General features: G+C 53.1%; 2 protein-coding genes across 2 annotated transcripts; both read left to right on the top strand.

The window, feature by feature from the left end:
• Nucleotides 1-8,378: 8,378 nt before the first annotated feature.
• Nucleotides 8,379-9,051, top strand: MYCGRDRAFT_97772 (uncharacterized protein; the record flags this gene model as incomplete). Its single annotated transcript, XM_003847210.1, has 2 exons — nt 8,379-8,812; nt 8,901-9,051. The coding sequence occupies 2 exons, from the start codon at nt 8,379-8,381 to the stop codon at nt 9,049-9,051; spliced, it is 585 nt and encodes a 194-aa protein (XP_003847258.1).
• Nucleotides 9,052-11,297: 2,246 nt separating this feature from the next.
• On the top strand, nt 11,298-12,519 carry MYCGRDRAFT_97771 (uncharacterized protein; the record flags this gene model as incomplete). Its single annotated transcript, XM_003847211.1, has 2 exons — nt 11,298-11,358; nt 11,996-12,519. The coding sequence occupies 2 exons, from the start codon at nt 11,298-11,300 to the stop codon at nt 12,517-12,519; spliced, it is 585 nt and encodes a 194-aa protein (XP_003847259.1).
• Nucleotides 12,520-12,730: the final 211 nt, after the last annotated feature.

The raw sequence follows: 12,730 nt of genomic DNA, 5'->3' as shown, positions 1-12,730 counted from the left end.
GAACAGCCAGACTGTGTATCGCATGATTAGCACGTATACAGCGAGGAAGGCCACACGGTCAGCCCGCTAATCCTCGTCATATAGACGGTTGTTGCGGAGCTTAATGAAGAGGTTACGCCACCGGTTAAACGCCGCTGATGCACTAAGACCCCAGAAACGCTTAATGGTGTTGTTGCCCTTGCTAGTTGTATACCAAAAGGCTTCATTAAAACGGAGTTGATGGCCCTCTTGGTTCTTACGGAAGCAAAGGTGGGCGTCGGCCATTATTAGAGTCTCCACGCTATGGTCAGCTCGCAGGATCTGTGTATACAAGTCAGCCTGTGCACCGAGATGTCCACCGAGACGTCCACCGAGATTAATAGATACAGGGCTTACCTGTGGAGTGAACCCAAGCTGATCCACTGCACCGAGATACTAGCTAAAGACCGAGAACTTCGTCTTGGCCATAGTGCCGACGTACGCCCATATAATCTTCCGTAAATACACGTCAATGCAGCAATAGATCTGAATGCCGAAGAGTTCAAGCTTGCAATAGGCATCCACCGACTATATATGGTTTGGTCCCTTGGCCTTTAGAAGATGAGAGCGGACCTTCACTCGCTCACTAATGCGGCGTGCATCGAACGGCGCTGAGTTCATCCGATAGGCGATCTTGAAGATCCGGTTCCTGTATACAGCGGTTAGCACTGAGATAAGCACTGAGATAGCTGAAATCACGAACCTTCCGATCAGCTTGAACTCGTTCCGCATCTCCCTTGCGAGGTTGCGGTATCCGTAATCTTCCAGCGCTCTACCCTTAATCACTCCGACTAACACGCTCTTAATAATCTCATCATAGGATAGCTGGTCATCCTTTGGAATCCTCCTGTACAATCCTATGCTCTTCCTCAGCTCCACGAACTGCTACTTCGAGAGAGCAAAGCCATTAATAGTAAGGATCTTATGGCATATAGCATCGTCCTCGTCTAATTCCCAGAACAGCTCCTTAATCCGAGCCCTTAGCCGCTCCTCATCATAGGCACTGAGATTAGCTCTGCGTAGTCTCGTTGTAATCCCCCAAGCAGCGATCACACGCTCGAACGTAGCATGCGATATATCCACGCCCTTCTGCTCTTTTATCCATGCTCGGACAGCGTTGTGGGTCAGGCCTGAGACTTAAAGAAGAACCTTAATCTCCTCACGCAGGTAGTCGTAATTCGGCGGTGGGCGTAGCATGGCGAGATCGCGGTAAGATTAGTAGTAAGATAGCGTGAGGGCGGCGGCGAGTTCGTGTGTATATACGCTGAGGGCGTGAGATTGATAGTGGTGTGTATATCGCCAAGGGCGTGAGGGCGTGAGGGCGTAAGATTAATGGTGGTGCGAGAGCGTCTTGGCGACGACGACGACGACGACGACGACGACCATGGCAACAGTATAACACCAGCATGGTGGTGTGTTGATATATAGCGATATCGCCAAAGGCCAGAATCACGAAATCGACGTAGTGAGGGAAACTCACGAACGGGGCGCTATCGTGGCCTTGCGGAGTTGATCTCAACGGCGGAGCTTGATGAAATCGAGTCTTTCATGACATCACATGGTGAGCTGCGAAAAAGTCCACACCGTAGCCGGAGTCAAATGTGGGACCGTTTGTCGAAGGTCTCATCCACGCTGCCCACAACGCAGCATTCGCGAGAGATAGACCGGACTATGCAACGACATCGCCTCAGCTTGATGGTCGGATCCGACGAAGAATACGTGCAGGATGCATTGGCCGAGCAAGACCGACACAAGTCAGCTATACGACTTCTCGGTCTTTACATTGCACATTTCACGATCCTGCTCCGCAACAGCCCAGTTGGTCGAGACTTGCTCCTGATCAACTGCCAACTGGCTGCGGACAAATGAGTAAGTCATTGAAACATCGTGGGCAACGAGATCTGCGTATCACTGAGTTGCCTGCATGCTACTAAGCGTTGTCCGGCTCTGTGCCTGCGGTTTGGCGCCACAATCTTCACGAAGCTGCCATGATCGCGTGTACTGGATTCCACATCAGTCTAGATATTCCCGACCTTGTCCGGTCCAGGAATACACATCTCACCGTCTCCGGAGCCGCCACAGCCGGTACCCAGACCACGCATATACGTGACGACCGCAACCGTAGCGAGCAGGAGACTTCCCCTCGCCAAGATACTCAACGCCATCGATTCGCCCTTCCATACCCTCGCTACTGCCGGCAGCAACAAGCGCACGCGAGCATAATCTGGCGATGCGATGTTCAGCAGATTTCAACCGGTCTTGCAGAGGAATTAATGGGCCGGAAGCCTCTATGGGATCGAGAGAGTCTGCCGTACCCCATGTCTTGCGGGCATCGAGCCGGCTGCCGTCGACGGCAAGGCACGATTACGAGGGCTTGACCATTGAACAGCATCTTGGCTTGATGCCGACGCTTCTCACTGCATCGGATGACGGCCTCTTGCCATTCCGATGAGCTTGACTCGCAGGCAATTAGCAGCTCAGCAGGGCAGTGCATCTTTTGCTGGAAGCCAGCTTAACGCACTTTTGGGCGATGCAGCCGCAAGACATTATCTCATCTCACCAGATACAATCGAACCACAATGTTAAACGCCACATTACTCAATCTTGCGTGAGCGACCTCTTGCCGGTGATACTGCGACCACTGCGCCGGCGGACCTCGGATCGATCGAGCACGAATTCTCCAAGACATGAGTTGCCGTTCGAGAGACCATCTCGACCGAGCAGCTCGGCACTTTCCCTGCCTCCGCTGAGGAGGTCTACGACTGCTGACATTCGTCCTATAACTGCTGGTTTCCGTCCTTCCGCGGCTGTGAAACCTGAAATTCGCCTAACAAGACAAACAACCGCTCGAGTCATCGGAAAGGACTTCCGACCGAGCACATCCCACAGCGGCTTACAGGCTCTCAAAACGAGGGACGCCCGATCCAGATCCAGCACGTCGCACAGTGCCACCCAAGGTGTCAAGAAGAAAGTTCAGCCCGCCGCTCTAGATCAATGGTATCTGTCCGATCACAGAGCACAGCCTCCCAAAGCCTGACGTCAGAGAGAACATGCTATGAATTAGAGCAGAGTTCGAATCTAGTAGCTATTAACAGCAATGCACCGCACAAGACCTTTGTTGATCGACCAGCTCGCACACTAGAGCCCTCAGATGTCATGGAACGACTGCCCACTTACTACCTAGACTAAGCCCTGCGCACACGTCCGCCACGACGCTCTATCACCAGCACATCGATTTCAACAATGCCCTGGGGCCTCGATCCGAGACGAAGCCACTAATAATAAACGTCAAATCCATTCCCGCTCCTAGAGAGCCGCAACAAAAGGCCAGATACGACCTGGAACTTCGAGAGCAAGTGCTTGAGTTAAAGCGTGAGCTGCAAGGTGTGAGGGGGCAGGCCTCAAACGCAGCAACCAAGCGGGTGAAGGCGAACTTGCGGTCAAGAATGGCGAAGTTAAGTGGGATGATGGAAGAGCTTGAGGATGGCGGCACACCAGGCGCACGGCTTCGAGAGCGAAGCAGTCGAGAAGAAACGGATACTAAGTCCGAGCCGGCAGCAGTATTGAGCTCATGCGAGAAATGAAGCAGCTCACCATTGCGGAGGATGAGACCTTTCCACGACAGACTCTCGACACCGACAGTATAAGTGCGATCAGACTGTTGGATCGGAGCGCAGCGACCTGCAGTCCGACGGTCGGACCGGCACAACTCTTCTGGGTCTACCGCCGGGCAAAATTGCGCTTGGAACAGACCGCTTTGAACGGTGCTGTCACGCCGGCGTTTAACTATATTCCGTCTACTTCGCCGGTCCATCCCTGGAACAACGCTTTGCCAGCTTCGTGTGGGCAGCAGGGCAGTTTCTGGCTAGTCCCTATGGTGGTTCCGGACTCGAACAAACCGACAAGACAAATGTAGTGCTGGAGCAGGCCGCAAAGTCCTGGACAGCGCGTTCCGCATAGATCTGACCAGTAGACCCGACTAGTCACGGCAGCACTTACTACCTCAACAGCCTGCTACAATACTGCTTCAGCATTCAGCGTGATTTGTCTTTCTTCAACGTTAGGCGATGGACGCCGACCCTGCGCTCGAAGAGCATGAGGGCAGTCTCGGATGGTGGCACTCTTCTCAAGCAGATCCCGACTGATCCCTACTCGACTGACGTGGGTAAGACAACCGACGACACAGCGGACGAGGAACAGGCAGTTGACAATTAAGCAGGACGGCTTCGAGGTCCCACAAGAGGCCGACGAAGAGCTCGCGGGGCGAGGAGGAGACGTTTTCATGATACCACGATATGCTTAAGCGGCTCGTTTGTGCTTTGAAGAACGAATACGATATACTATTAAACCTCTCGCTAATAAAGGTATATACTAGAGTATTCGCTTCTAGTAGATCGAGTTCGTCGGCGGTAGGCGATTCCAGCTGTAATGCCGAGATTTGTGCTGACATTCCTGTTCTGCTTGTAGCTGATCTTGCCTTTTGCTTCTCTGTCCGCTGCGGTAACTTGCCGAACTCCCGTACGAGTCCGCTCGATAACAGGCAGATCGCTTGGCCGGGTTCGTCGACTCTCGGCTTTGGTCTTTTCGACATTAAGCGCAAAGCTTCGGACATACTTACAGCAAAGCGCAAGGAAGCTTTTTAAGCATTCGATCCTCGGACGATTAAGCTCCTATCAGAATCCGCCAGCCTAATTGCTCAACCCAGCTCTGATTGTTCATCTCAGCTCTCGTCCTGATTCGCTAACTTGACCGGAATGTCCTAGTCATCTCTTCCTGCTTCGAAAAGTAAGATTTGCGGGAGGGACATCCGATACAGAAGCTCTACCAGCAGCTTTTGGGTAGTATTGCGCGAAACTCGCACTCCTTTGGAACGATGTACTCTCCCGCGGTCACCTGATTAAAATGGTGAGCCTCCAGCTCTCTATGCCCACCTTCCGCCACTTGTGCACGTCGTCGTGCATGGTGCACTCCTCGTCGGAGGCCTCGCTCGGCAGAAGGCGACGCTGCGAAGCGGCAGAGTCGACAAACCTCTTGCTAACACACACAAAGTCTGCCGTAATGAGATGGCGGTCCTCCGGAATGTGGAACTGCATGTCAAGTCGCCTCACTACGTTGGCCATCAGGCCCATCATCTCGCCTTGCGCAATGCTCGTACGGATGCGATCGTCGACCACATCTACGTTTTGAGGATCGATAGGGTTTCTGTCCACCTAAGGTATGTACTCGACCTCTACTTCCACCATCTCATCTTCCGTTAATGAGTCGGAGACGCAAGACAGCTTCTAGACATCCAAATTTACAAAGTCTTCTAGTCTGGAGACTAGCTAGGGACGGTCTTCTAGTAATGCAACGAGACTGGACGGCGGCATATACGAACAGCATTCTTTCGCAGAGCACCAAATGAGTGGAAAGAGAATCAAGAAGCAGAGAGGTTCTCTACCCGTGCCGGAGCATCGATGTAGCTCGTACTGGTACCTTGGTAGGAGGAGGTCTGAGTGGAAATAAAGGAACGATTGCGTAGACTAGTGGCAGGGATTTGTACGAGAAAGGAGATCTTGACCCTGGAAGTCTCTATCGCGTCTCGACTGTGGGCAGATATTCAAATTGTTGCTTCGCGGTGTCGCCATGCATGCCGCGCAGCACGCGCACATGTGCTCATCTATTGCTCCCGTCGGTCTCCACGTGAGCCAGAAGATGGCGTTGATTGCAGTGAAAATAGACACGATTCGGGTGGTTGACCTTGGCAATGATATCTTCGTACGGACGATCTATGCACATGCGCCAGTAAGTTTCAACCGAGACCCGCTCGCCCAAGCTCCTCTGCGCTCTCGGATTCGATCCGCCTACGTCCGAAGATGCTATTGCATGTCTATTCGTCGACGTCATTCTTCACAGTGTCAGCTTCGGATCAATCCGACAGCCTCCGAACATCAATGTTTTTCCAATGTCCGTATCTTCGACCCGGATCCATCCAATCTCCTCACTATGGAATTCCGTCCGGTCGAGCCGTTGTTACTTTCAAGACTCCGCAAGACTCCTCCAGCTACCGATCAACATGCTGGACAAAGAAAAGAGCTGAGCACCAGAGTCAGGCGGGTTTGCTTTGGAGAATTCGGCGTATGATCGAGAGGTGGCAGCCTTCGAGTGCTTGTGCATGACTTGCTCGGCGCGATCACATGGCTGGCATACGAAAAGGTGTGGAGACCATGCTACCGCAAACCAGGCAGAGGATGATCAAGCCCGACAAGCTCCTCTCGAAAGCAAACTGGACACCACGATGGACGCCGCAGGGTGATTCTTCTACGGGCCATCTTCCGAAGATGGATACACAATTTGACTCCATGAGCGACCTCTTATTTAGCGTTTCAACATGCCTTCAAACAGCAATGGAAATGCAAATCGCTCCTCTGATCAAATAACCGCAAACTCGATCAGAGTCTCAAATCCTCGATGACCTCGAGAACAAGAGCCGCAGCCTAGCCGTCAAACCCCCGGGCAAGGTGAGAGATTGTCTATTGCCGGAGGAGGCATGGCCTTTACTACTCAGTACGATGCATGGATAGAGAGCACGGTGAAAGGATATCAATAACTCAGATACTATCGTTAGCAGCACCGAAATCGATGAAGCTACAGTCCAACAGAACCGCCGACCCACACTCCGCAGAGATCTCAAGGCCTTCAAATGCCCCGCTCAAGGCGATCTTGTGCCCTACGAAGCCGACATTCTCCTCCCGCATTCCGGTCCACAATGTAAGCCCTCCGTACGAGGTGAGACCCCGATGCCGCGATTCGAGCGGATCTGGGAGCATGCGGCGACATCTGTACATGTATGTTAATGCGAATCAAGCAAGCAAGACATCAAGGAGGTCGCCGCCTTTGCCTTCTAAGGAAGTAGATCAAGGAGGCTTTTCGGCGCCGGCTGCATCGATCTCGACAAGTCCTTCAGCATCGATCATGACCTCCGATTGCGCTGTCGCACCCAGATGTTCATTCTGCATCTACTCTTACACGCCCTTACGGCAACCTCTCTTCGGCTCTCAATAGCTACGGCACACTCAGCCAGATAGGGGAGCATTGTACGAATTTCGCCAACGGCTATCAAGAGATTCTACTCCGCGCTTTGGGCTCTGTCTGCACCTTATCACTTACATTTCTCTCCATGCCAGAGGCCAGGCCGGTTTAGCCAGACTGTCAATCCAGCAACGAGCTGTTGAGGTGGACAGCAGTCGGGGTACGGACATAGCTTGACACGAGAGCCTGCGCATATCTACGACTCCCAGGTTCGCTGTGTGTATCATAAGCCCTAGGTGCGAGTCGCCTCTCCGCTTCTGTGAGCACGATGAAGCACGTCAAGGAGGTCAATTGCGTTGCTAGCATCCAGAATCTCCGCTCACGACTTCACAGGAATCTCAGGGCCTTCAAATGCTGGTTTCGAGACGATCCAACCAACCTCCTGCAAAGTCGACGTTCTCTTCGATAATATCCGGCACACATGATCAACCCTTCGATCTAGCGTTGTAATCCAGACGCCACACTTTAAGCGAATTCGGGGAGGATCGGCGAACGAGATCCGTACATGTATGTTGATACGAATCGAGCAAGCAATACATAAAGCAGATCGGCGCCTTCGCCTTCATTCTCGACGATGGTTTGGAAGGGATGCGGATTAATGAGGCTTTTCGATGCCGACTGCATCAATCTCGACACCATGATCCTGTTGGAAAGCTTCAAAAATACTTCGCATGAACCCCGATGTTGAGGTTCCAGCATTAGCAGATCAAAAAGGGGGAGATAGACTTCGACTTGCACCTGCGTCCGAGCACAGGATGCTGCAGGAGGAGTTGGGAATGGGTGAGCTAAGCTGAGATGATGTCTCTTTGAGTTTGGCCGTCCGAGCCTGGCCCACGTTTCAGAAGCGGAGGCGTCTCCGAAGGCCAACATCACTTCATTATGTCGAACACATCAACACCACTGACATCCAGATCCGATCGACTCCGGCGTCTGCTCAAAATTGCTCGCTGTAGCGATATCACCTACCCGTCACTATGCCGCCTCCTCTCCACCGCTGCCTTAAACTCCTCCGATGAAGAGCCAGAGGACGACTCCAAACTCGCTGGCTTGCGCATTACCGGACTCCTAGTTAACTCGTAGCGATGACGACCGATCGTATCCAGAACTCGGCCCGCAAAACCTCTTTGGTCTTTGTGGGCGTCAAGCTCATACTACCTCCACGCTCTGCAAGACAGACAAATGGACCTAATCCTCGCAGTCAACGACTACGAATGCGGTGTTGGCTGATCAAGAGACGGAGCTAATCGTGGTGGTCGCGAAGGAGAATAACAGCTGGGTAAGTGCAAGACATGGACGTGGGCGGCGGAGAGGTTGGCAAAGGCAGTGGAAATGTCGTCGGCGGAATCCACGACCATTCTCCAAACACCGACAAAAGGCGGCCCACGAGCAGGAGAAAGGCGTCGGGCCCGGCGGCTGCTAAGGAATCAGAAGCGCAAGATCTGGAATTTGACGGCTCAGAGGATGGCAGAGGCTGTGGATACGTCGGCGGCGGGAATGCTCTCCAATTCAAGAAACCCTTGAACTGGCGCACTGGCAAAGCGATCGCGGTCGCCGAATCGCTACGAAGGCTTAAGAATCTCTTCAAAGAATTGAGAAGATTGCAGCAGGAGGACGTGGACAAGGATTCAGTCAAGACGAAGCAAGGCAAAGGATCTCGCTCCGGATCTGTGGGTAATGCTGGCACGGTTGGATACGGAATAAGCATCCTGTATGCTGCAGACATGTACGTATCTACAAATCAAGAAACGATGCGAAATTGCGGTTCTCCCTCCAGCTTTGTGGTGCAACAAGGCGTACAAGACCGGTTGCAGGCTCGACGTTCTTCACGATCTCCGTCTTGCTGGTTGGTATCTGGAAACGTTCGGACTTCTCGATTTCTCCTCTGCAGACGTTGCGCTCATCATCGAAAAGCAAGTACTCCGCCGTTGCAATCTCGGTAGTGAACAATGTCACCTCTCCTAGTCTCGCCATCAGCCGATCCCGATCTTATCAAAGCTGCTACGGAGACGGACCTGACTCCGTTCCTCTACATTTCTGCTTACCTTAGCCCGCTTTCGTTGTTGTTTGTCTGTTTGTTTACTTTTGATCACGTCTTGGTGAGACGCGATAAGACGCGATCGCGCTACAAAAGTAACTCGACGACAAGGTCCATTCACCGTCCTCCGCCCCGTCGGTGACCACGTATTGCCCCCTCCCATAAGGATTTCCAACATCTTCGACTTCAGCCCCCTCCGACTGGCCGCACTCGTTCCCGTACTGGTCAGCGTCAGTCTCACGAACCGGAACCCACTATGGCTGGAGAAAAAGATTCCGAGTCCTTCGAACGGGACAAGTGCTAAACAGCAGGACGAAAAAAACAAGGTCTACTGCAAGGCAAATTTGGTGGAACACTCTTATCATAACTCGAGCATGAGCTGCACCCCATTACGAGGATCACAGCGCATCGTTCCACGCCAGATCTCCCAACAAGCCGTCGCCGCCCGGCTGCTTACAACTCGACTTTGTTGCCAGAGCATGGACTTGCAGTGATATGGGCGGCCGCGTATGCCGATTTTGTTCGAGCTGCGCAAGTACCGTCTAGAGCTTGACCGCACGCCTAACGCACTGATCTATTGCATGCGTGCAGCGTGCACCGCTGAGGGGGATCTGTGTGAGGGACGGTGTGTTGTGGCATGGCATGGATTTCGACGCCGGGGCTCCGTTCTCGGACGGGCGTCGATACTAGTGTTGTCGAAGCAGGCATGTATTTCCGCATACTTGACCTGAACAAATTCATCTGGATAACATATCGATACCTGCCCAAACTGGCGACGACATGGTCTTTCCTTCTCTATCCTTCTCAACGCCACTCCAGCCATCACGAGCAGATCCGCCTTGAACGATGTGTGAGGTCTGGAAAGGTGCTCCAACTCCTCGCACTTGAAGTTATCCAAGCTGTGCGAACGATCCCGCCACTACGCATCGATCATCTTGGCCTGCAGCTGATGTCGGATGCGAACGAAATGCAACGAGTGTGGACCTTCTGCATCCTAGCCAAGAAAGAAGAGCCGTGACAAATGAGCATTTCCCGCTTGTCTAGCCATGAACAAACGCAGAATCGCCCGTAGAACAGTGTGGACCAGGTACTGATCGAAGGATGCAAGTGCACATCTGATTAGTATCACATAGAGAAGTGCGAGGAAGATGTGTGAAGGAGGGAATATGACGAGCAGGAGTAGGAAGAGCAAGGACACTAACTCGCTGACTTCTCCAGTCGCTTATGTCTAGCGACTCTCTACTCCGACTTTCGATCTTAGCACCAACCGAATCCCGATGGTTACACGGCAAACTCATGCTTGATCTCCGCAGCGAAAGCCGAACTGAGCGCCTGATGGACTGCGGAGAAGGCTTTAGCTTGCGAGCGCTAGTCCCGCGGCACAGTGAACTTCGAAGCGCAGAAAGAGTGGTTCTGCAGAGGACGTTCGGCAGAGTGACCTGGCGGAGGGCTGAGTGACCTACTGTCGGTCACCGCTCCACGATGCCAGACATTGCACCACAAGACTGACTAGATTCAAGCAACTCCCACGACACCCGATGTCCCTCCCACCTCAGTCTTCGATCTGCTCACTCTGGTTCCCAGCCCTTCCCTCATCACTCCGACACGAAATGATCTGACCAATCCCACCTCCCGCTCACGCCGCCGTCCAGTGCCAGAGACAATAATGTGAGCCAAGGCAAGTCCTACGGTACTACCCAAGAAGACATCCTAGTGTATGCAGAGCAATCATTGGTTCGCCGTCGCAGAATGTCTAGTGTAAACTCCACTTCCGGGGTTCAGTAAGAGGCGTGGTTGCGCAGTCTTCTCGACCTTCCCAATGAGCTCGAATCGATCCTGCTCGTTCACTGGCAACAAGCCTAAGATGAGTAAAAGGCGGACGATATATTCGCTAGAGCCAACCTCATCTTGGCTCACCACGTCAATACGACCACTGCCAACATGGTTGCAGCGATTGGCTCCGCAGACTTCCATCAACATTCTTGGTGACGTTCTTGGTGACTGCTACCCCTCCATTCCCTTCCTCCTACGAATTTTCTATCGGATCGTCGGCTTCTTCTCCGCTCTCTCCCCTTGGATTCGACAAGCTCGCCAACTTCGTGGGAGGTTGCAACTTCGTCTAACTCTCCAGCCGAGGGTTTCTGGGCAAGCTTCGCCAGCTCCAGCGGCGAACATGGCAGAGGCTACCGTAATTGATGGAGTTGAGTCCAACGGATGGATTTTCCAGGCGAGGCGTACGCAGTAGGCTTATTCTCACATCGTGAACAGGCTTGGCGACGAAAGAGGTATTGTCATCAAAACATCCGCAGGGTTTCGTTGCTGAAAGCCGTGGGAACTTGATCACCTGGTCGACTCTGAGAATTTGTCCTGGCTGGTATCTGCAGCCCAAGAGCAGCATTACCCAACAACCAAGAGCTTCGCCATGAGCAGATGGGAAAGTCGCTGTTTACAGATCATGCCCGACTGCGTCCATGAGTTCTACTGACCGAGTCATGGCCACAGAACAACTCCCTCAGGTCCCGGCTCCACCCACGAACCGGCCGAGCTAACTTCCCTTTGCCCCTAATACATCTCCATTTTTCCTTAAAACTCTTACTCTGCGACTCTGACGTGGAAGAGCACGTCCTAGTGCTGGCCCACTCTCCACTGCTTAACTGACCCGCACAGGACCCCGCGTCTACACGTTGCAAGATCCCGCTTGCGAACATTCCCATCACGGCGATGTTCGCACCCGAACATTTGTGGCCCGACCCCGTCTAGGCAGCACGATGTCTCAAGTCCTGACCATTACATTCCGAAGTCTTAGCTTCTAGCGAGGCTAGAGACACCCATCAATCGCGGTCTAGCACAGGTTACCCAACATTTCCGCAGCGCAGGACACCTATAGTCCCTACAAGAAGCTCTCCGGCGAGCAGGAGAAGCATGGCGTCCTTGAGAACATCTTATGTATGACTGTCGAATTCGGATCAGGTCCTCGACATGCTTCCCCTCGCTGCACACAAGCGGAGCCTCGATGTATCACGCACTTCATTCGCGCCGCCAGCTCCCCCGTGACCCATAGCGGCCTCAACGGCTCTGAGATCCTCGTGCGCCTCGGCGAACCAGCGGTGGGTATGCCTGCCGTGTGGCTCACCGTCGAGCTCCTCCGCATCATATACGCCCTCAATCCTCGGCGAATCAACATTCTCCTGGCATTCGACTTCCTGGTGAGCGTGATCAGGCTGCGGCGCATCCTGCATCTTGTACGGGCGTTACAGTCCAGTCATCACCTCCCAACACGCGGCGACACCGACCCGGAAGAGCAGTTTCACCCGGCCTTGAAGACCTACTGCAACAAAAGCCCGAGATACGCCAATTGGCTGAAATGCATCCAAAGCATTCGAGCAGAAGCTTAGGTCTGGACTCGAGCTCATCTTCCTAGTGTCGACTTTGCATCTCCCGCAAATCGACTTCCCTAACGTCGAGGAGATGTACATCGAGCCGAGCAAGACGATGGACACGAGATACCGGCAGACTATGTGTGAGGAATTCTTCAATCGCGATCCGGAGCTGTGCTGTTCAGCGTGCAAGCGTTCGACTGGCTCCTTAATTCTTCAGGTTGACCGC

This window comes from Zymoseptoria tritici, chromosome 16 (assembly GCF_000219625.1).
Source record: "Zymoseptoria tritici IPO323 chromosome 16, whole genome shotgun sequence".
NCBI lineage: Eukaryota > Fungi > Ascomycota > Dothideomycetes > Mycosphaerellales > Mycosphaerellaceae > Zymoseptoria > Zymoseptoria tritici.
Note: the sequence above shows the minus strand (reverse complement) of the source record. Positions and strands in the feature narration are given on the sequence as shown.